The 24,956-nt window shown below is 39.5% G+C and overlaps 1 protein-coding gene across 5 annotated transcripts in view; it reads left to right on the forward strand.

Moving 5' to 3' along the window:
• Positions 1–24,956, forward strand: part of Crppa (CDP-L-ribitol pyrophosphorylase A) — a 276,760-nt gene that overhangs the window by 17,125 nt on the left and 234,679 nt on the right. For all 5 annotated transcript variants that reach the window (XR_005505559.1, XM_039112670.1, XM_039112669.2 and 2 more), the window contains 1 exon segment: positions 22,114–22,263. Coding sequence is in view for 4 of the 5 variants with exons in the window: in XM_039112670.1 (XP_038968598.1) it covers positions 22,114–22,263 (150 nt within the window). In the remaining variant the exon portion in view is untranslated.

Here is a 24,956-nt window from a genome sequence, read left to right on the forward strand (position 1 = left end):
GGATCTGTCCCTTTTAATCGGTGCTGTCCATGCTAACATGGTATTAACTGTGAGAATTATACTGTAGTATGTCAGTTGGAGCTGAAACAATGAACAGTCTTCATACCTGGCAGCATTAACCTGATCTTCCTTCTTGAGCATCTCTTTTGATATTTATGACTCTATGTTCTTTAATTGCATTCCTCTTAACTTTTGTCTGCTTATCCCAAACCATATTTCTACCTTTTATGAGGTTCCTTTATTTTTGTTATCAATAATGTACTGATCTCTGAAAGACCTAAATCATGCTTATATTATGTTTCCTTCAAAAATTTTAAAGAAAACTTCCCATTTTTTGTATTATAATCATGATTTTTTGTTTGTTTGTTATTGGATGCTCCATTCAATGTATAAAGATAGAGGTATATGTTCAAAACTTAACTCTGCATCTAAAAATATCTAATTTTCTCAGTGTTCTATTGCTGTAAAGAGACACCATGACCCCAGGAGCTTTTATAATAGAAGGAATTTGATTTTGATCTGTTTTCAGTTTCAGATATTTAGTCTATTGTCTCTGTGGAGGGTCAAGCATACCAACATTTGGGCGGACATGGTGCTGGAGATCTAGCTGGGAGTTCTACAACCTGATCCCCTGGGAGCAGACAGAGAAAGTGACACTGGGCCTGGCTTGAGTATTTGAAATCTCAAGGCCCACTCCCATGACATACTTCCTTTAACAAGGCCACACCTAATCCTACAAGGCCATACTTCCCAATAATGCCATTCCCTATTAGCCTTTGGGGCCATTTTTGTGGAAACCATCCCAACAATCTAAATCTTCTTTCCTTGGAAGGTAAAGAGAAAGGTCTTGTACTTTGAGAGGAAAGGGCTTATGAGATCCCTGTTGCTGGCTTGGAACTGTCAGGCTCAAGCCAATGAGGGTGATTGCTTCTTGGGGCCTCTCTATAGGGAAGGCCTCTGAGGTGTTTTTGGGTGGTTAGTAGTTGGCCATCAGAACATGTGGCAGCAAGATTCATTCTGTTACCGCTTGACATCGAAATTAGGGACTAGAAGTGTGAAAGGGCACTGAGATTGCCTCAGAGTACTCTGTTCTCATGGTTTGTTGTTCTTATACTCTTCTAAATAGATGCTACCCAGCCCTTTGTGAACAGCTACAAGGTGCCCTGTTGTCAGACTCCTAGGCCTTATGGTTGGTGTCTGACACAGTCTGAACTAGGGCAGAAATCTCTTCCTATCTTCTCAGCAAACGGTGCACAGACACTTGCAAACACTACTACAAAGTACAACATAATGTGAACAGCTAAGAGAATTGCTTACTCTGTCCTCTTTTATTCAGGCTCACCCCTAATCCCTGGAGACTGAACACAGGGATTCTCTGCTTGTACTCATGTCACACTCAACCTCTTGAAGAGAGACTATTAATTCTGTGTGTATAATGCATTTGTATGTATATTTTGACTCCCATTAACACAGTGAGGTCTTCCAAATCCCCCATGTTTATGCCTTTCTTCTGAATTCAAGGTTTTCTGTATTCAGTATCCAACTGAACTGAGTTCCTTGAATTTGTCTTTTTTTCTCATGACTGTGGCTTTAGATGCATATTAGAATATTTTAATCCTCTCTTGAGTTTGCATTGAGTTTAATAATGGGGCCTTGATTCCTGCCTAGACCCTTCCAACACAGACTAATAAATCAGATTTAGATATTAGGAAGATGAGGTCTCCGCTTCACTCCTTCTTTAAAAGGGGAACAAGAATACCCTTTGGGAGGGAATAGGGAGGCAAAGTTTAAAACAGAGGCAGAAGGAACACCCATTCAGAGCCTACCCCACATGTGGCCCATACATATACAGCCACCAAACTAGATAAGATGGATGAAGCAAAGAAGTGCAGGCCGACAGGAACTGGATGTAGATCTCTCCTGAGAGACACACCCAGAATACAGCAAATACATAGGTGAATGCCAGCAGCAAACCACTGAACTGAGAATAGGACCCCCGTTGAAGGAATCAGAGAAAGAACTGGAAGAGCTTAAAGGGGCTCGAGATCCCATATGAACAACAATGCCAAGCAACCAGAGCTTCCAGGGACTAAGCCACTACCCAAAGACTATACATGGACTGACCCTGGACTCTGACCTCATAGGTAGCAATGAATAGCCTAGTAAGGGCACCAGTGGAAGGGGAAACCCTTGGTCCTGCCAAGACTGAACCCCCAGTGAATGGGATTGTTGGGGGGAGGGTGGTAATGGGGGGAGGATGGGGAGGGGAACACCCATATAGAAGGGGAGGGGGAGGGGCTAGGGGGATGTTGGCCCAGAAACCGGGAAAGGGAATAACAATTGAAATGTAAATAAGAAATACTCAAGTTAATAAAGATGGAAAAACAAAACAAAACAAACAAACAAACAAACAAACAAACAAAAAAACCAAGGAGCTACAGATTAAAAAAAAAAAAAGGAAGGTGAGTTCTCACTCACATGGTATGTATCTTAAGAGGATGAATATTTCACAAAAATGAAACTACCTTGAAAGCTATTCCATGAGTGATACAGATCTGTTTAAGCCACTGAAATGATGGTGGCGTTAGAGGATATCTAGCATTATCTTGTCCTGATGGACTGGGGAAATGTGAGCCACTGGGAAATTAATTATATGTGTGTTGCTCCTACCCTTTCCATATCATTGGGCTTCATTGTTTCTCTGCAGTGTTTCTGTCCTTCTCCATCTCCCCAAATACATACAAGTTTCTGTGAGATACTGACTTCTCACTATAGTTTTGCTTATATAGCCATGGAAACTATTTATGTAAGAGGTTTTACTGTCTGGGTATTCTTTAGCACTGGGTGCACCTTACATCTTAATCCCATAAAGCAAAATTTCATGCACTTATATTGGATTGAGTTTCAAGTATTTAAAAAACAGTACTTTTTCACTAGTAAGCAGGCTCCAGACCTTAGTTTTATCAGTCTTTAAATTCTGTGGCATAGAAATTCTCAACTCTGACATTCTACCTCATGTAATTCTTTGTATAGAAGTGGCCTTGTGCATGGTAGGGTGGTTAACTGCCTCTCTGTTTCTTCTTGGTCCCTAAATTAAGGATCACTGATATGGAAGCCACAAAGTGGGGGAGAACATAATAATTCAAAATATTATAATGTGTTTATATTTGTTCTTCAACAGAATGATTGATTTTGTTATTCTTTAAGAACTGACTTTACTGTTTAATGAAATGACAACCTTTAACAAAACACCAGTTGTCTTAAATTAATGAGTTCTTGATTATAATGAGAGTGTATAAATGACTCTAGATATTTTGTTCATTGATTAGGTTAAGAAAACAACCTTAAGTAGCTTCAGAGTATTATGAAACACTTAGCACAAAGTTTCATGTAGAAGTTATTTCTTGGGTAGAAAGAAATATTTTCTCATTCTAGATTTTTAACTAGTTTCTAGCTTAAAATGAGTCACTTATATTGTTCTTTGGAGACAGTGACATCCTTGTAACTGAAAACATTGGTGAGAGTGCATCCGTGTAATCTTGGACTTAAGCAATACAGCTATATTTAGCAGTGATTAATGGCACTGTGGCAATCCTCTTAGTCTTCATTTTGGTTCGTCAGGGAAAATAGAAGTTAGCATTCAGTTTTACAACTCCAAGCCATGTATTCTGGGCATGTATTTTCTAAGGGAGATGGAAAACCACTTGGCAGATGATTTATTCTACATTCAAAATTTTGACTTTTAGAGAGAATTGACCATGACTAATAACTTGTGTTTGTCATCAGTGTGCTAGAACTCTGGATTATTTGTATGTAGGTGACGTAGGTATCCTTCCAGGATGACTGGGCTCCATATTGCTATTGAAGAATGACTTTGTATGGATTTAAATCCAGAGCTAATGAAGGTATTCTTTTGCAAAAACAGTGAGTTTTAAAAACTGAGCTACTTCATGGAAACAGTCAAACCTGGAGAAGACACTGCTTCATAGGTTTGTCTGGCTCATTTTAAACTCCCTTTGTATGGCTGTCTTCTGATTTGCTTTTAAATAGGGTTGGAAAAAGTATGTCAAGGATGGATGAATCACTATTCAAGTAAAATAAGGTTTATTAACACACAACTACAACCTTTAGTAATTTTAGAATTAAGGTGAATTATTTTCTTTCCAGGAGTTAACCTTTAACAATGTCATGGGTTCCCCTTAGGACTCATGATGCAGATTTAGTTTAGTGGTGTTTTATAGGGTAGCAGAGTAAGATCCCCCCCTTACACCACCCCTGCCCCTCCCCCACCAACAAACATACATTCATGGTGGGTATTCCCTCATCTCTTAAAACTTTCTGTAAACACATATCATAGATATACATAGAGGTATATTTTCATGGTTATCCTAAATTCTATCAAGTTGATAATGAAGGTGAATTGTGAGTTTTGGGATTTTCCCACCCTGCTGTTTGAAAGATTCTTCATCTTTTATCTTGTTATTTAGTGTTGGTTGTAAGGCTTTTCCATTTCAACTTGATTTTTGCGCATTTTGGGCAGAATATCCCACACAGTTTTCTTCACTGGAGCCCTTTCTTCATTTTCTTCCTCAAAAAGTCATCCTCTTCCCCCCTTCTTCCTCGTCATATCAGTAACAACAAAACTTACTCTTTTGGTGGAATATTCCAACCACTTGGAGGCAGAGGTAGCTCCCTGGATGTCCTGTGATACCCTCTTCTGACTGCCGCCCTCCACAGCTTCTAAGTACTATGTTAACACACAGGTCAGAGCCACTCAGCCTGAAAACCACAGGTGCTATATTTCCAGAGGGCGGCAGCTGGTAATGCAAATATTTTCACACTTGCTAGTGTTACTTTACTGAGTCTCTGTAGGCTTATATCTATTAATAAGTATTTCTGCTGCACACTTTCTAATTAGCTATAATGCATCTTCTGGTTAGCTTTTTTGGTTTTGTTTTGTTGTTAACTTGTCACAAGTTAGGGTCATCTCAGAAGAGGGAATCTCAATTGAGAAAGTGCCTCCCTCAAGTTGGCCTCCACCAGAGATTAGATATTTATCTAGTTCTTTGATTTGTAGGCATGTCCATTGGGCTTTTCTTGATGAATGATAGATGTAGGAGAGCCCAGAATGCTATGGCCAGTGTCATCCCCAGACACTGAAATATATGCATGGATATAAGTAAGTACTTTAATAGATGAGAGGCAAGTCATGAGAGCAGAGCCAAGCTCTTAAGTTTCCATTTGAAGCTTGCTAGGCTAATACCTAAAAACTTTTGATAACATGGGATGGTATCTTCCCAGAGAGGTAGTGTTTTAGTGGGAACTGGCTTTGTCCATAGTTGTGTCATGTGATACTTTTGTGATACTTTTGTGATACTTTTCCTTCAGGAAACATCACACAAAGATTCATCGCACAAGTGGCTCTGAACAGAGGCCTGTTCACACAGCTCTAGAGTAGGTGCCTTTAGCATTAGTGTCTTTCTTCCGCATTGGCTATTGTCAGATGGGTAGTGAGAGACGGCAGAAAGGCCACAGACGGCTTCCTTTGGGATCCCCTTCACAGTGTATTGTCTAGCGAGACCCCTGAAGCTGCTGTCACCATGCACTAATATTCTTACTGAATTGTGAGGCATGCAGAGACAAGACATAACTATTCTTTGAAGTTACCCATTCTTCTCTAATGGAATTTAAAATGTGGACGAACTATGCTTCTAAGGAGCTAGTTTTCAGGAATCAAGAAAGAAGGGCTGCTAATAGTTTTGAAAATGTTCTGTGTGCTTTGATACTATGTGGGGTGCAATGGGCACTGATGCTTAGCACCTAGTATCGCAAGCTTATTTTGAAATTCTTCCCCAATTTTACGCAGTTTCATTTTCTATTCAATGGATAAACATAATCTGAAGTTTGTCATTCTCTGGCTTTTAAGTTTAGTTATATCACACATGCCTAAGGTCATTCTATTTTGCATCTCTTTAGACTTTTTTGAATATTGTGTTTAGGGAAATGTTTTAGTTAAATCTGTATAGTTATACTGTATTCATAATCATTACTATAATGATTCATTTTTTCTTACAAATGAGATTTATTTTTTTAAGCCCTTGCTACTACAGATGCCAAAGGGAAAACTAATAGGTAAACTTATGGAAAGGCCTCAGAGAAGAACAAGTGTATAAAATAGTGATATGGAAGGAACTATGGTGGAAGGGATGAGAAGTAGGCAGATTTGAGGCATTTTGCTGTTGCCAGAGTTAACTGAGTGGTTAGGCAGTCATTATAAGAGTTGGGGAGGAATCAAGACTGACTTTTAAGATGCTGGATAAGATTGACTTGAACAATACAGTTGTCATTCTTGTACATGGCAATATCTGTAAGAGCACTTTGTGGTGTACAGCATAGAAGACCAAAACTTTGACTTTAATGCAGTGGCTTTGATATGTATTTTGAACTCAATGAAAGTAAATGGTGCTAATAGGCAATTGGATGTACTAGTCCAGAGTTGCAGAGAATCTTCTAGAAGAAGATCCATACATGCAGAAATTCTTATTTAGGTGGTATTTCAAGTTATGGAATTTGATGTGGAAACCTAGGGAATGAGTGTAGGCAGAGAAGTCTTCAGTCTCATGCTGTGATATTTTGATTTGAGAAAATAAAAGAATATGTTTTATATAGGAACATGAACAGGGAGTGTTTTGTAAATAGTTTATGAAAACTAAATGGAAACTCTTAGAGTAAGAATTGTCTATTGTATTTAGCAATGTGTGAATCATTGGTGATATTGGTAAATGACCTTCAGTTGAGGAGGTAAAACCCTAATTGACATGGATTTTGAACAGCTTGGGAGGAAACAGAAGTTGGGAACTGCCTTACATGGGTACTTTAAACTTGTATCTTAGGTAGTTTCTCCCATCTCACTGACAATTGCCTAAAAGTAAATAGTTTAAAGGAGGAGAATTAAAAAAAATAAAGGAGGAGAATTTTGTTGTGGCACATGGTTTAGAGGTATTCGTCCACAATCATCTGGGTCTGTTCCTCGTAGTTGTGTGGCAGAAGTATTGTAGTAGAGAGGCGACATGAAGGAACGTAAGGTAGGAGTTTAGAGAATGCAGGAGAGTCAGGGAGAGAATGTAGACTATAGAAGATAGAGAAGTGTACTCGTTGGTGCTACAGAAACAACACTGTAAGAGAGATAAAGAGATGAGAGGCACTAAGTGGGCTTTGAAAACTATTTTTTATTGAAGTAGCTAAATATTAATTTACTATCCAAACACGACATCCTGTGATTCTCCCATAGTGAGTTAATCGAACCCCTCTAAAATCCCAAGAGAATTCTTGTTCCAGTTAAAAAGGCCCAGGAAAAAAACTGAATGAGTTTAAGGCTAGCCTGTTCTACACCGTTCCAACTCAACCACGGCTAAGTTGTGAGAGTTTTCTCAAGTATACAAATATATTTAAATATAGATATGATATTTTATTAATTCTTGGAGAATTTACTAAATTTTATTTTGATCATATTCACTGTTAGTCCTCCCCCTATCTCCTCCCCACCTACCTCTTAACTTCTCCTGGCTTCCTGGAAGGGCAGCTCTTTCTAATAGGAAATAACTTTAATTAGAGAATAAAAAAAAACAGATATGCATTCAAGGTCAACAAACAATTTAGAATTCCAGTATTCATGAGTAACTTCCTAAATTACATATTGGCTTAATCTATAAGGTAGCAGATAAAATTTTATTAAAATTAGTAATAAGAAGAAACTCTTCATGTGTGAGAACACTTCAAATCAAATACCCACTGATAATTAAAATGCCTAGAGATAAATTTAATAACACACTTCTATTTAATTTATTGTCAACCCTATACAAGAACACACAGGGAAAGATTAAAAGAAATGAAAGGAAGTTGGCAATCAAGAACCCACCTATTCACCAGAAGAGTCTCCTTTGGGATTGATAGTATTAGAGGCGCTATATTCCCAGGGTCAGACGCTAAATGCTCTCTGGGTGTTAGGGTTTAAATCTCGGCCGCTGACTGGACAGAACTCACCAAGCCAACGTGGTTCCACGTGGAGAGGTTTAATGAGAGAAGAAGAGTACAGGAGAGGAAAGGCCAGCCATGAGCACATGGAAGGTAGGAGCGGTGTGAAGAGAAGGGACAGGGACAGAGGTGAAGAGAGCAGAGAAGCGAAGAACAAAGAGTAAGCAAGAGAGAGAGGAGAGGGCAAGCAGCCCCCTTTATAGTCAGGCACAGCTGGCTGTTGCCAGGCACCTCTGGGGCGGAACATACCTGGCTGTTCTCAGGTAGCTGTGTGGGTGGCGCTTAGACAGAATACCAACATTCCCCGGTTTTGGTTTAATTAAAAAGAAAAATTAGAAAGGTGATGGTGGAGCAGCAATAGAGTCGTCGTGATCTCCGACTACTTCCCTTACTGAGAACCAAACATGAGCGTTGGGGCTTATTTTATGTCTAGACCCCAACTTGATTCTAGCTTGAAGGTGAATTCGTGATCCAGAGTGGCAGTTGGCACAGCATGCTAACGTACTAATAAAGAGATTTAATGAAGACTGGAAACTGAGGCAATGAGGGAAGATGACCACTGGTGTGCACTGGCGGGAAACAGATAACAACATCTAAAGTGAAGTTCCATTTGGAGCTGTGACTATCTGTGTGTGTCTCAGGATTGTTTTTAAACTTTGACTACATTTATTCTGTAAAAAAATACCTAAGTGGCATTTTCATAACTCCACTTTTGCACATTTCATTTCTCATGTGCCTTTTGTGTGTTGAGCTTGATCCCTGCATCTTTTCAGGATTTGTCCTAAGAATTCTTTAATGAATTCATAAAGGGCTTCTCTAAATAAGATGGTATCGTCGGCCTCAGACGGAGATAGTCTTGTTCCTTTTTGATCACGCCAATTACATTTTCTTAAGAGATGCTCCCAGTTAGAATTCCCACCCTGTCTAATAGTGGAAGTGTGGCAGGGATTTCTGACTCTTCTTCCATGATCATAAAAAAAGAACGTTTCGTTTTTACCGTTATGTCTGACCTTAGCTGTAGTATTTTCAAGATGCTTTTTAGTGGATCAAGCTCTGTTCTGTTTCTAGTTTGTATGCCTTTTTTTCATGAAGGGAGTGTTGTACTTTGGGGTGTTCTCCTTCTACTGAGATGTCCATGTGCCTCAGCCCTTGTTCTGTTATTATGGTGTATTGCGTTTTGGTATGCTGAATCAATCTGCTGGTCCTGGAAGACATTCCCCTTGGTCATGGTGGATAATACATTTTATATGTTGAATACTTATAAGCAAAATCAGCCCTCCATGTCCTCAGGTTCTGCATTATAGATTTAAGCAAGTGTGGAGGAAAATACTTGGGAACAAACTGCATCTGTAGTGAACATGTAGAGACTCCCTTCTTGTCAGCCCCCAGTAATGTACTGTAACAACTGCTTGCATTAGATTTACATTGTATGTGGTGTAAGTAATCTAGAAATGATTTAAAGTATCTGAGAGGCTGTGGGTAGTTATATGTAAATCCCATGGCACTTACATAAGGGATTTTAGTGTGCACATGTAGTTCTGGAACCAATCCCCTGAGGATACAGAGGGATGACTGCAGTTAGGGATTTGTATATATGTTCACGAGGCTGTTGTTCTGCAGTGACTGTCCCTGTGGTGGCTTTCCTTCCTGTGGGTATTGAGATAAAGCTGGATATTGCCAAGTGAGTGAGGAAGAATTCCCTTCCTCTTCCATTACTTGCTCCTTTCTTTTTGGAAGCCTTATTGGAAGAATTGATACTTTTATTCAATTTTTATTTAATTAATGAGCCATACCAGGCTTGACTTTGTTTATCAAGGGAGTTTAGGTTAACTCAGTTTTCTTGTCACAGACAATTTTCAGTTTTTTCCCATTTTTTAAGATCATTTTGATAGATTGTGTATATATAGGTATTCAAAACTAGATGCTTTTTCTCATGATCATAGTTTATCCAGATACAATTTCCATAACTCACATTAAAAATTGTTCAGGAGGAACAAAGACTCACTTAGATATGTCAGTGATCCTTAAGCCAAGTCCCTCGAGTCCTTGTACACTGCCTGTGTTTTCATCTTAAAGTATTTTCATGTTCCCGACTGGTTCTCTTGACTCATTGGTTTATTTATTTATTTATTTTTTTTGGTAGTATGTTTTCAATTTCTATGTATTGCCGAAATTTCTAACTTTCAACTCTAATTTCTAAAGACAGTATATTCTTACTATGATTTGAGTCCTTCAAAATTTAGTGAGTCTTTTTTCCCCAATATAATACATATTTTTATTAATTATTTGGGGATTTCACACAATACACCCTGATCACACTTAATTTCCATTCCTCCTAGGTCCTCCTGCCCCCAGTGCCAAAACAAAATAAAACAACAACAACAACAGCATCAATAAATCCCACCAATTCCAATTTGTGTTTCCCATATGCTCACTGGAGCATGGTTAAACTCCCAGTGGTCAGCCCCTTAAAGAAGAATGAATCTTTCTCCACTCCAACCCCTGCCAGGAGCTGTTGATTATGAAGAGCTATACTTCAGCGTCTTCATAATAGTTTTAAGGACTTGATTTAATAGCTTCCTGCCTGGTGTGTTTCTTTTGTGGAGGGGAAGAGGAGAAAGGGGAGATTGTCACATAAGCTTTCAATGTCTCTTATTCTCAGTCATGAGCCTGAAGCCATCCATACAACCACCAAGAAGCTTCTCTGCCCATAGCAACCAGCAGCAGCAGGATCAGGGACTTCAAGATGGTTTCTAGTGGCAGCTGGGATTGTGGATATCAATATGGCTCCAGTGGCAGCACGGACCACAGACATCAGCATAGCCTCCAGAACAGCATGGATTGTGAACATCAGTATGGCCTCTTGTGGCAACATGGACCACAGACATCAACTGGTTTTTTTTTTGGCATCTGCCATCCTTTTGTCCAATATCATGAATATGCTTTCTAAAAACACCTTCCCCTTTTTCAGTTGTTCTGGAGATATTGTGCGCTTGCTCCATCTGTAAGTTCACCCTCAGCTAGCTAGACGTAGGTAGCATCTCTCCATGAAGCCTCTGTGGATCTCTCACACTCCCTGGAGCAGACCTGGGGCCTGATGGGTCCTGGTGTCCACCTTTAATATTTTCTTTATTGAGTCTGGGTGGTGGGGAGGAGGTATGGGATGTGAACAGTGTGTGGGGTGTGGACTGGAGAGGAATAAAATCTGGAGTGTAAAAAGAAGAAAAAAAAACCTAGCTGAGTAGTACTCCATTGTGTAGATGTACCACATTTTCTTCATCCATTCTTCAGTTGAGGGACATCTAGGTTGTTACCAGTTTCTAGCTGTCATGAATAAAACTGCTATGAACATGGCAGTCCTGTGTTCTGTAAGAAAGCAGGCTGAGTAAACCATGGTGAGCAAGTCAGTAGGCAGCACCTATCTGTGGCTGTCCATCAGCTTCTGCCTCCAGCTTCCATACCTGTTTGAGTTCCTTTCCTGACTTCCTTCAAAAATTATAAGTGATATGGAAATGTAAGGCAAGTAAACCCTTTCTTCCTCTAGTGGCTTTGCTGTGGTGTTTCGTGATTGCAGTAGTAACCCTAACAAGGACTGTGTGATTTTCATAGCCTGGTCTACATGGCCTACAACATACATGTTAGCAGAAGTCAAACATTTACTATCTTATTCCATCAAGGTGAAGAGGCATTGCTGACAGTGCGCTGTCTGTACTGTACCTTCTTACATTATTATGTAAAGTGTTGATTTCCTTAGAGTGTGTCTTCTTGTGCGTGGTACCGTTTTACCAGCAACTTTTGACTCCATCTTGAAAATGGTAGATGGCTCTGTGTCTGGGTTGACACATGAAAGGCCAGCACCATTCATGCTGCACAAACTGATAATTAACTTGTTACTGGGAGAAGAAAGGGTCCTATTCACAAGTGTATCGGGTAACTTGGGACACATGAGCATATTGCTATAGTCAGGAAAAACACTCCTGAGAACTTAGAAGATATACCAGACAGAAAATGTTGCGGCTCCCTTATCTGGACTCCATAAAGAGATGGAAACCTAGCCCTGGAGTTGTAAAACCCAATTGATCTGTTATTTGACCACCACATATGTACGTTAAGGGACCAACAGGCAAAGAGGCTGACTTCATCAGGTGCTTTGGTTTGGCTTGGTCTCTGGTTTTGTTGTGGCCCCACTCAAATTGCTGTCTGCCTGTCTGTTTTTCACCTGTCTACATTTGCTGTCCATCTATCTGCTCAGTTTGTCTGCACCTAGTTCTCCCCCTTTGCTTCGGCTGCTAGACTCTGTAGCTGACCTGTGACCCCGCTGTCTGACTCTACTGAAGCAGTCCAAATGCCTTTCAGATCATCCTGCTCCCACACTCCCCCATCTGAGTATTGATTTCCTAGTATCTTTGAAATTGCTTGCTTTCTCAACTCCTTACAGTCATCTACATAAATAGCTACATATATTTGCCATGTGAGGTGTAGTTTGTGATGACAGTATTAATTACTAACAAATATTAATTAAAATTGGATTAAAAGAACCCGAGTTTGCCTATCAAAAAAGCCGGTGCATCTTGCAAATTAGACATTGTGGGAAGGCACAGCGATGTCCATATATGTTTCTGACCTAGTGTTCTTACAACAGAAATGCTCTCCCAGGACTCTATCCTTCTTTCCTTCTATCATTATTGTTATGCATATGTCCACTTTATGTTACAAATTGAAATTCACTGTTAGAATTATTGGTCCACTAGCTCTATGGCTTCTTCTGGAAGCTGGAAGGAGAAAAGTAAACACACCTGTATAGTTTCTATTTTTTTGTTGGGGATTTTTGCATTATGAGTCATCATATTCAGGTTCCCATCCACTGTCATTTCCTTATTTCCATACACGCTTACCTCTGTTTATTTTTTGTTTTAATTGCATTTCTTTTTTTTTCTGTTCATATAGATACCTTTTTTCTTTTTCTTTTTTTAATTAGATATATTTCTTCATTTATATTTCAAATGTTTTTCCCTTTCCGTTTCCTGTCCATAAGCCCTCATCTTTCCCAACATTCTCCTGTACTGGGGATCCAACCTTGGCAGGACCAAGGGCTTCTCCTTCCACTGGTGCCCCAACAAGGCTATTCTCTGCTACATATGCAGTTGGAGCCCAGGGTCAGTCCATGTATAGTCTTTGGGTAGTGGTTTAGTCCCTGGAAGCTCTGGTTGGTTGGCATTGTTATTCCTTGCAAGCCCCTTCAGCTCTTTCAATCCTTCCTCTAATTCCCCCAAAGGGGGTCCTGTTCTCAGTTCAGTGGTTTGCTGCTAGCATTCACCTCTGTACTTGACATGTTCTGGATGTGTCTCTCAGGAAAGACCTATATCCGGTCCCTTTCAGCATGCAATTTTTAGTTTCATCAATCTTATCTAGTTTTTGTGGTTGTATATATATGGGCCACATGTGGGCCAGGCTCTGAATAGTCATTCCTTCAGTTTCTGCTCTAAACTTTGCCTCCAAATTCCCTTCCATGGATATTTTTATTTTATTTCCCCCTTTTAAGAAGGAGTGGGAGCATCCACATTTTGATCATCCTTCTTCTTGAGCTTCTTGTGGTTTGTGGATTGCACCTTCGGTAATTTGAGCTTTTGGGCTAATAGCCACTTATCAATGAGTGCATACCATGTGTGTTTTTCTGTGATTGGGTTACCTCACTCAGGATGATATTTTCTAGTTCCAGCCATTTGCCTATGAATTTCGTGAAGTCATTGTTTTTGAAAGCTGAGTAGTACTCCATTGTGTAGATGTACCATGTTTTTTGAATCCATTCCTCTGTTGAAGGGCATCTGGGTTCTTTCTAGCTCTGGCTATTATAAATAAGGCTGCTATGAAACTAGTGGAGCATGTGTCTTTGATGTATGTTGGAGCATCTTTTGGGTATATCCCCAGGAGAGGTATAGCTGGGTGTTTAGGGAGTGCAATATCCAATTTTCTGAAGAACCTCCAGACTGATTTCCAGAGTGGTCATACCAGTTTACAGTCCCCACTAACAATAGAGGAGTGTTCGTTTTTCTCCACATCCTTGCCAGCATCTGCTGTCACCTGAGGTTTTTTATCTTAGCCAGTCTGACTGGTGTGAGGTGGAATCTCAGGGTTGTTTTGATTTGCATTTCTCCGATGACTAAGAATGTTGAACATTTCTTTAGGTGCTTTTTGGCCATTTGATATTCCTCAGCTGAGAATGCCTTGGTTAGCTAACTCTTTGAAGTCTAACTTCTTGAGTTCTTTGTATATTTTGGATATAAGCCTTCTATCAGTTGTAGGATTGGTAAAGATCTTTTCCCAATCTGTTGGTTGCCGTTTTGTCCTAACCACAGTGTCCTTTGCCTTACAGAAGCTTTGCAGTTTTATGAGATCCCATTTGTCGATTCTTGATCTTAGAGCATAAGCCATTGGTGTTTTGTTCAGGAAATTTTCCCCAGTGCCCATGTGTTCCAGACTCTTCCCTACCTTTTCTTCTATTAGTTTGAGTGTGTCTGGTTTGATGTGGAGGTCCTTGATCCACTTAGACTTAAGCTTTGTACAGGGTGATAAGCATGGATCGATCTGCATTCTTCTACATGTTGACCTCCAGTTGAACCAGCACCATTTGTTGATAAAACTATCTTTCTTCCATTGGTTGGTTTTACCTCCTTTGTCAAAAATCAAGTGATCATAGGTGTGTGGGTTCGTTTCTGGGTCTTCAATTCTGTTCCACTTATCTATCTGCCTGTCTCTCTAAAAATACCATGCAGTTTTTATCACTATTGCTCTGTAATACTGCTTGAGGTCTGGGATGGTGATTCCCCCAGTAGTTTATAGTTTTTGCTATCCTGGTTTTTTTGTTATTCCAAATGAATTTGCAAACTGTTCTGTCTAACTGTATGAAGAATTGGATTGGAATTTTGATGGGAATTGCATTGAGTCTGTAGATTGCTTTTGGCAAAATGGCCATTTTTTACTATATTAATCCTGCCAATCCATGAGCATGGGAGATCTTTCTATCTTCTGAGATCTTCAATTTCTTTCTTCAGAGACTTGAAGGTCTTGTCATACAGATCTTTCACTTGCTTGGTTAAAGTCACACCAAAATATTTTATATTATTTCTGACTATTGTGAAGGGTGTCATTTCCCTAATTTCTTTCTCAGCCTGTTTATCCCTGGAGTAGAGGAAGGCCACTGATTTCCTTGAGTTAATTTTATACCCTGACACTTTGCTCAAGTTGTTTATCAGGTTAAGTAGTTCTCCAGTGGAACTTTTGGGGTCACTTAAGTATACTATCATATCATCTGCAAATAGTGATATTTTGACTTCTTCCCTTCCAATTTGTAGCCCTTTGACCTCCTTTCATTGGCTTATTGCTCTGGCTAGGACTTTGAGTACTAGGGAGAGAGTGGGCAACCTTGCCTAGTCCCTCATTTTAGTGGGATTGCTTCAAGTTTCTCTCCATGTAGTTTGATGTTAGCTACTGGTTTGCTGTATATGGCTTTTACTATGTTTAGATATGGGCCTTGAATTTCTGATCTTTCCAGGACTTTTGTCATGAAGGGGTGTTGAATTTTGTCAAATGCTTTCTCAGCATCTAATGAAATGATCATGTGGTTTTTATCTTTGAGTTTGTTTGTTTAGTGGATCACGTTGATGGTTTTCCAAATATTAAACCATCCCTGCATGCCTGGGATGAAGCCTACTTGATCATGATGGATGATCATTTTGATGTATTCTTGGATTCTGTTTGCCAGAATTTTATTGAGTATTTTTACATCAATATTCATAAGGGAAATTGGTCTGAAGTTCTCTTTCTTTGTGTTTTTTTGGTGTGGTTTAGGTATAAGAGTAATTGTGGCTTCATAGAAGGAATTCGGTTGTGCTCCTTCTGTTTCAATTTTGTGGAATAGTTTAGACAGTATTTGTATGAGGTCTTTTATGAAGGTCTGATAGAATTCTGCCCTAAACCTGTCTGGTTCTGGGCTCTTTTTGTTTGGGAGATTTTTAATAAATGCTTCTATTTCTTTAGGGTTTATGAGGTAGTTTAGATGGTTTATTTGTTTCTGATTTAACTTTGGTACCTGGTATCTGTCTAGAAAATTGTCCGTTTCCTCCAGATTTTCCAGTTTTGCTGAATATAGGCTTTTGTAGTAGGATCTAATGATTTTTAAAATTTCCTCAGGTTCTGTTGTTATGGCTCCCTTTTCAATTGTGATTTTGTTAATTTGGATACACTTTCTGTGACTTCTGGTTAGTCTGGCTAAGGGTTTATCTATTTTGTTGATTTTCTCAAAGAACCAGCTCTTGCTTTTTTTTTTTTTGTATAGTCCTTTTCATTTCTACTTAGTTGATTTCAGCACTGAGTTTGATTATTTCTTGCCTTCTACTCCTCTTGGGTTTATTTTTTTTCTTTTTGTACTAGAGCTTTTAGGTGTGCTGTCAAGCTGCTGACATATGCTCTCTCCTGTTTCTGCAGGCACTCAGAGCTATGAGTTTTCCTCTTAGCACAGCTTTCATTGTGTCCCATACATTTGGTAATGTTGTACCTTCATTTTCATTAAATTCTAAGAAGTCTTTAATTTCTTTCTTTATTTCTTCCTTGATCAAATTGTCATTCAGTAGAGTGTTGTTCAACTTCCATGTATATGTGTGCTTTCTGTCATTATTGTTGTTTTTGAAGTCCAGTCTTAGTCCATGGTGGTCTGATAGGATGCATGGGGTTATTTTTATCTTCTTGTATATGCTGAGGTCTGTTTTGTGACCCATTATATGGTCAATTTTGGAGAAGGTAACATGAGGTGCTGAGAAGAAGATATATCTTTTGTTTTGGCATGGAATGTTCTATAAAATACCTTTTAAATTCGTTTGGTTCATAACTTGTTAGTTTTTCTATGTCTCTGTTTAATACCTGTTTCTATGATCTTTCCATTGATGAGAGTGGGGTGTTGAAATCTCCTACTATTATTATGTGACGTGCAATGTGTGTTTTGAGCTTTAGTAAGGTTTCTTTTATGAATGTAGGTGCCCTTGTATTTGGAGCATAGATATTTAGGATTGAGAATTCATCTTGGTGGATTTTTCCTTTGATGAATATGAAGTGTCCTTCCTTATCTTTTTTGATGACTTTTGGTTGAAAGTCAATTTTATTTGATATTGTAATAGCAACTCCAGCTTATTTCTTCGGGCCATTTGCTTGGAAAGTTGTTTTCCAGCCTTTTACTCTGAGGTACTATCTGTTTTTGTCTCTGAGGTATGTGTTTCCCTATGCAGCAAAAAGCTGCGTCCTCTTTATATATCCAGCCTGTTAGTCCATGTCTTTTTATTGGGGAATGGAGTCCATTGATATTGAGAGTTATTAAGGAATAGTGATTGTCACTTCCTGTTATTTTCCTTGTTAGAGGTAGAATTATGTTTGTGTGTCTCTCTTTTGGTTTCACTGCAAGGAGATTACATTGTTACTTTTTGTATGTAGTTTCTCTCCTTGTCCTGGAGTTTTCCATCTATTTTCCTTTATAGGGCTGGATTTGTAGAAAGTTGTTGTGTTAATTTGTTTTTTTCATGGAATATCTTGGTTTTTCCATCTACATTATTTGAGAGTTTTGCTGAATATAGTAGCCTGGGCTGGCATTTGTGTTCTCTTAGGGTTTGTGTGACATCTGTCTAAGATCTTCTGGCTTTCATAGTCTGTGGTGAGAAGTCTGGTGTAATTCTTATAGGTCTGCCTTTATATGTCACTTGACCTTTTTTCTTTACTGCTCTTAATATTCTTTCTTCGTTTTGTGCATTTCGTGCTTTGACTATTATGTGACAGGAGGAATTTCTCTTCTGGTCCAATCTATTTAGAGTTCTGTAGGCTTCCTATATGTTTATTAGCATCTCTTTCTTTAGGTTAGGGAAGTTTTTTTCTATAATTTTGTTGAATATATTCACTGGCCCTTTAAGTTGGGAGTCTTCACTCTCTTCTATACCTATTATCTTTAGGTTTGATCTCATTGTGTCGTAGATTTCCTGGATGTTTTGGGCTAGGAGCTTTTTCCATTTTACATCATCTTTGATTTTTTTTTGATGTTTTCTATCATATCTTCTGCCCCTGAGATTCTCTCTTCTATCTCTTGTATTCTGTTCGTGATGCTTGTATCTATGACTCCTGGTCTCTTCCTTAGGTTTTCTATCTCCAGGGTTGTCTCCCTTTGTTCTTTCTTTATTGTTTCTATTTCCATTTTTAAATCCTGGATGGTTTTGTTCAATTCCTTCACCTGTTTGGTTGTGTTTTCCTGTAATTCTTTCAGGGAGTTTTGTGTTTCCTCTTTTAGGGCTTCTACTTGTTTATTTGTGTTGTCCTGCATTCCTTTAAGTGAGTCATTTATGTCCTTCTTAAAGTCTTCCATCATTATCATAAAATGTGATTTTAAAATCTAAATCTGGTGTGTTTGGATATCCAGTATTTTCTTTGGTGGAGAACTGGGCTCTGATGATGCCGAGTAGTCTTGGTTTCTGTTGCTCAGGTTCCTGTGCTTGCCTCTAGCCATTGGGTTGTCTCTGATGCTTGCTTGTCTTGCTGTTTCTGAGAGTGACTTGACCCTGCTGTAGGCCTCTGTGTCAGCACTCCTGTAGAACTGTTTTCCTGTTTTCTTTCAGCCTAATCTGAGAACAGGTGCTCTGATCTCAGGGTGTGTATTTGCTCCTGGTGACTGTCTTTCAACTCTAGGCATGGGCAGGAATCAGAAAGGTCCTGCCCCTGATTGCTCCTAGGTCCTTGCACCCAGGGGGCTCAGTTGGTACTAGGCGATTCCCTCTTGGGTCAGGAAAGTAGGCAGAGGGTAGTCTCCTCTGACTTCTCAGGAGTGTCCACACTTCTGAGAGTCCAGCTCTCTCCCCCCTTTAATTGCATTTCAATGGGTGGATTATGTATTTGCTATTTAATTCAGTTGGTTTTTCAACCAGTTAATAAATTAAGAAGGGAGGAAATTTCCATTTTCCCTGGTGTTTTAAATTTGCTGGTACCCGAATGATGAGCTCTTTCCTGCATAAGAATCGCTGTTGGAGTTCATTTTGTTTAAACTGAAGAATATTGTATATAGTCTGTAAAGTGAGCTGGCTAGCTAAGCAGTTCTTGCTTTTTTGTTTCTTAATTTCTCCTTTTGAAATGTTGATTCTGTGGTTGTAGATTAGATTATTACTTTTCTTTGAGTGTGAATGCTGCCCCACTGTCTTCTGGCTCTCTTCCTTTCTCTGGGGGAATGATTGTTGAGCTCCTATAGTTATGGTAATTCCTGCAACTCTCAATTTCTATTGCGAAAGAAAAGTATCTAAAACCTTGCTTCACTTCACACATGATCCCCTTAGTTTTCTGAACACAGTATCAAGAGGTGCTTTGAAATCTACATGTCTACCTGGGGGCAGGTTTTGTGGCTTTCCTAGTCCCTTTCTGTACCAGTTAAACTGTTATCTTTGGATACAATGCTTTATTAAAAATGGAATGTTTTTACAATCATGTGTTTCTAATTCCAGACACTGACTGGTTCCTACCTTCTACCTTTCCAAGAAATGTTGTTTGCTTGTTTTATGCCTTGGCACATTACATGAGTCTTTTGCACAGAAAGCTTCGAGTGTCACTTTCTCAGAGGCCAGAAAGTTGGGCGTGTGGACTCATGTTGAGATAACAGGGGTTTGGCCTGGTTGGTTCTGACTGCTTTGGTTTCTCCTCATGCTGCCGACTGGTATCACTCCTGGCTGCTCAACACCATCCTTTGGGAGCTGTTCAGCTCTATTTTTAATAATGCCCGTGGCATACTTACTCTGCAATCTGACCCAGTTAAACACTGGCCTTTCTGCAGGGGTAGGTTTAAGACCAATGTTTGAAGTTTGTTTTGATCCTAGTGGGTGGGAGTTTTGCTGCTGTGCTTCTTGTGTCTTCTGGTAAATAGCCTTAAACTTAGCTTTCTAAATTTTTTTTTTGGTAGCTCCAGTATCCTCTTAATTGTTCATTCTTATAATCTCCCTTTTCTAAAAATGTACTTATTCTGAATCTCTCTCTCTCTCTCCCTCTCCTTCCCTTTCCCTTTCCCTCTGTCTCTCCCTCTCTCTTTCTCTGAAGGGGAGTTTAATAGAACTTTAATCTTAGACCCCTTCTCTCCCTCTATAAAATTTTTGTGCTACTCTGGAGCTGTGGGTGAGCATAGCTTTCAGTCCTTTTTGGAGTGACACCTACTTCATTACCCTGGTACTTAAAGAGAGCCTTGAAGAATTGAGCTGCCTTCCTGTCATTTCCTAGCTTAGAAACTTTGCTCTGCCTGTGAGCAGAACATCTGGGCCACATTTGCATGGTTTCAGTGTCTATAAAAGGTGCTGAGGGGACCATTGCCTCCCTGCTTTTCCCACTATGACCTGGAACTAGGGCCCTGCACTTTTGTTTGTATTGTTTTTTGTCATCTGCACCCCTACCCCCCTTTAAGCTCTGCCTGTCTTGGAGCTGCTGTTACACTGAGTTAAGGATGGAGGAGAAACAGGCCACTGCTGAAGTGCCACATACTCTTTTTATTCCCAACCATGATTCAGATTTTCTCAAATAAGATTTTAGTCTCCTGAAGGCCCCTTGGGCAGTTCTCAGAGGCTTTTTCAGTGGTTGCATTAGAAATATTTTTTTATACCTTTTACTGCCTGCTTCACCGGGGAAAGTCTGTGACACTCCTTGTCTGGCATGAATTCTAGTAGTGCCTTTTGGTAGCTGTATGGAAATTTAATATCTTAAAAATTAGGTTGTACATATCTTTTTCCCATTTTACCCATTGTAGGTCATAGGTGTGAGTCCCTTCACCTCTGGCTGTATTGCTTTTGCATTTGTGTCTAGGCTCCATGTTGGACTTGATGGGCTGGAAAGGGTGAAGCAGTTATAAACTGTCTCCTTGGCTCATGCATTCACACTGTTTTTAATCAACTCCCTGGTTTCGGTAAACTCTCCTGTGGGTCGTCTGGATCAGCTGATGGCCTCTTCAGAGCACACTTGCGCTCTTGGCTTATGGCTCATGAGCCAAGATACTCACGTAACATTCTGAGAAAGAAATGTCATGTTGGAGTAAAGATACAGAGGTTTAGTTGACTGCCCGATTTGGATACTTCCTTTGCGGCTGCGTCATTGAGGTAGCTGTCTGGTAAGGGCAGTCATGTATGATGCCAGGGAAATCCTGATGAAAGTAAATGGCAGACGGTCAGTCCTGAAGGAGTCATCCTTAACATGCAGTTTAGCTGCAGCTGTTCATAAGACAGGGCTTCCATTGTAGAAATGGAAACAAGTGGACGCCTGGCCTGAGGAAGTGCTGCGCGGACTTTATATCTGAAAAGAAGTGTTTGTAAAATGAATTAGAGCAAGACATAAATTCGTTGTCATTCAGGTTGTTTAGTCTCATAGTGGGGATCCTAGGGAGTTTGTCTCTTTAATGATCCAATGTGTAAATTAAATTTTCTGAAAGCACACTCATTTCTGAGCATTAATTTGAAACTCATTTCAATGGTTTCACAATAGTCTCTTTCTTTCCCTCCCATCTTCAGGGAAAACCCGATTGTCCCGTAGCATTTTTTTACAGAGTTTGACCTCAGTGACTTAGGATGGAAAGGATTTTTATTTCATTTATTTATGTGTGTGTGATGTGTGAGGGTGCATATGTCACAGTGTGCAAGTAAAGGTCAGAGGACCACCTGTGGGGGTTTGCTTCCTCCTTCTACCATGCAGGTCCTGGGGATCAAACTCAGGTCATCTGGCTTGATAGTCAGCACACTGGTTACTCGCTGAGGCAATTTAGCCTGCCCGATAGAAAGACAGTTGAATATATAATAAACAGTATTTCCATCTTGAAGGGCATGGGATTGCTACTCTATGAAATTGATTTTTAAAATTTTCGATGTGAATTGTGGATTGAGCAAACACTTTTGTTTACCTGCTTTCTTGGGTGAGATTGTTCAAAGTCTGAAGTCTTTTTTTTTTTTTTTTTTTTTTGGAAGTGAGATGTTGAATTTAGAGTTTAACCTTCAAATGCTCTGTAGGTAAAGTATGCATTTCCCCCTTGTCTTATAGGCAGCAGGAGCAATTCGACCTCTGGTGTCCACTGTCGTCAGTCCGTCTGCTGATGGTCACTTAGACCACTCACTGGACCGTGCCAAGCACAGGGCAAGCGAAATGCCCCAGGCTTTTCACTTTGATGTGATCTATGAAGCGTATCAGAAGGTAAGGATCTGGGCTTTCAAAAAGCTGCTGGTTCTGTCCTGGTATTTAAAACTCTCCACATTTGAATTTCTAGAAAAATCCATGAGACTCAGCAGGTAGTCGTACTCTAGGTTAGTCTGAATTACATCTGAGTAATAGGAGTATTCTATTGGTTCAGTACAAACTCTCGGGCAGGGCTTCTGCAGAATTCTTTCTGAAGCTGCTTGAGCTCTGCCCTTCCTTCATGGGTCACAGAAAACACTTCCTGGAGCAATGAAAGCATAGGAATGCGGGTATAAGGCTTGGAAGTCCATTAGAGACTCAGAGCCCAGGGGCTTTGTTGGGATTGGTCACATACATGTCCTCTGGCTAGCACTTACGGAAATTCCAGTCTCCAGAGGAATGCGGACACTCAGGGTAAACAGTGCCATACATTCAGACAGTCCAAGCACAGTGAACCGGCCATAGCAGTGCCTTCTGAAACACTGGCCCACATCTACCTTAAAAACTTGTCTTCTTGACAATTTACCCAGTATGGTAAATGTTCTGGCACAAATACCTGGACAGTTTAATTACATATTTAACTTAAACTCCATATTTAACTGTAAAAATCCCCTCCCACAAATTGATACTATAATATGCATGTTTTTCTTTCATTTGGATGCTTTATGAACTTATAAACATTTATAGCCATTTGTTTACAGATTAAGTCATTATTGAGTGTCATAAATTGATCTATCAGAAACTTCTCCATGAAACACAGTTGATTGGTGTTGAGTAATCAGTAAGTGTGCTGAAAAAGATGAGCAGTTAGGGTTATAGGATAATGTAACAAATACATTTATACTAAAAATGCCAGCTATAGTTAGGTTAGTGGTAATGGTTATTCACATTCATACATTCAGTTATCAATACTTGACTCCAGTTAGTTTTGGAAAAGATTATATAGGATTTTCTTTTAATGAGACATTCAGTCAGTTTTCTTTTCCTTAAAATAGTTTGGAACATGGGACATTACTTTGAGAATTATATTTTAATTATTCTCATTCTGCTATTATCATTTTTCCAAGTTGAGTTCACATATCCCATTTTATAGACTGGATATGCTGAGCTACCTTCTGCCATTGGCATGTTCCTGAGGTTTGTGAAAGTGTTTATTAACTTTAATATCTACCTTTCTCTGATGTTGTAGTGAATATGAACTGTCTAGCACAGGTTCATAAAGGATTACTTGGTCCCAGTCTGGTGGTGCTATGGTAGGACCTTTATAATGGAGACTGGACGAAGTGGGCTACTGGTGGCATACCTTTGGCAGATAAATCTGGTCCTGTTCTTTTTTATTTTACTTCTGGTTTTTGAGACAAGCTCACATAGCCCAGTCTGACCTCAAACTATCTATGTAGACCAAGCTGGCCTTGGATTTCTGTGCAGGGGATATTAACATGAGTCACCATGAATCTCTTTCTCTGCTTTCTGACCATTATGCTACAAGTGGCTCTTTCTTTGATGTTAGGTTGCAACCTCTGAAATCATAGACAACATTTGTGCTTCGTCCCTTAAGTCATTTCTCTGAGGTATTTTTATCATTATAGCATTGAAAAGCTCAAGACATGCAACACATTTTTGGCAACTGGAATAATTTAGATAGTGTAGTATGAAATGCTAATGTTTTAAATGGATTTGAAGGTAAAATTGGGACAATTCTCGCAGTATATTATAGCTTACATATCAAAGATGAGAGTCATTAGATCAAAGATTTGTTCTGAGAGATTAGGACGTAGGTATCTTTTTTTGAGGTAGAAGTTAAGGTTTTGGGAGATAAGAATTAGAATCTTGCAAGTATAAGATTACTTCTAGACTTATGTGCTAGCCTGGAGGATTCGGGAGAAAGGAAGATAGCCTGGACTAAAAGGTCTCCATCCTTCTCTTCTGACCAGGAGCTCATGTTTGCAAAAGCTCGCCAAATAATGGACACCACAAGCTCATAGTTCCTGGATTCCAATGTGACTACGGGACCTAAGACTCACATCCAGGTCTCTAAACTTACCAAATCAAGATATAACCCTAGTACCTCACCATCAAGTCACAACTCCCCATCCCCTCCTCCCCTTTAAGAAGCCTCTACCCTAGCCTAGCCTTGGGACTTCACTGAACCCACCCGAGAGCTGCCCCATTAAACCTGACTTTTTACTATAAATCCAACTCAATTTGACTTATGTCAGTGGGGACGTCATTCAATATGATTGAGTGCTAAGAAAGTGAAATGAAGATGAAATTGCTTTTGCTAAAAAAGCAGAATCTTACTTCCTCATGGAATGCCTGATGGGTTAATTAATAATAGGATGAAATTGAAGCCTCTTTCTTCAACTTCTATCTCCCTCCTTTATTGCTTCAAAATATGGGATCAGATCCTGACCCAACTGTGCATGTAAATGTTAGTCATTTAAGATCATGCATAGAAATGCATCTTGTCATTCATGGCTAGAGACTCCAAAATAGAAGAACTAAGGTATTTCCAATGGATTCTCAGCTTCCAGCTTTTACAATCTTCTCCTCCAGCATCCTGGAGTTAAGTCTACAAGTCTTCAGTCATCTCCCCAAGCTTTTCAAGGACAGAAGAGTCTCTCAGGCAGATTATCTTATGTTGAGGAACAATGAAGGCATCAAATGAGCTCCTTAACTTTAAGCAGAAGCAGTACCACTTGTTTTAGAAC

The sequence above is a fragment of the Rattus norvegicus genome, chromosome 6 (assembly GCF_036323735.1).
Source record: "Rattus norvegicus strain BN/NHsdMcwi chromosome 6, GRCr8, whole genome shotgun sequence".
Taxonomy (NCBI): domain Eukaryota; kingdom Metazoa; phylum Chordata; class Mammalia; order Rodentia; family Muridae; genus Rattus; species Rattus norvegicus.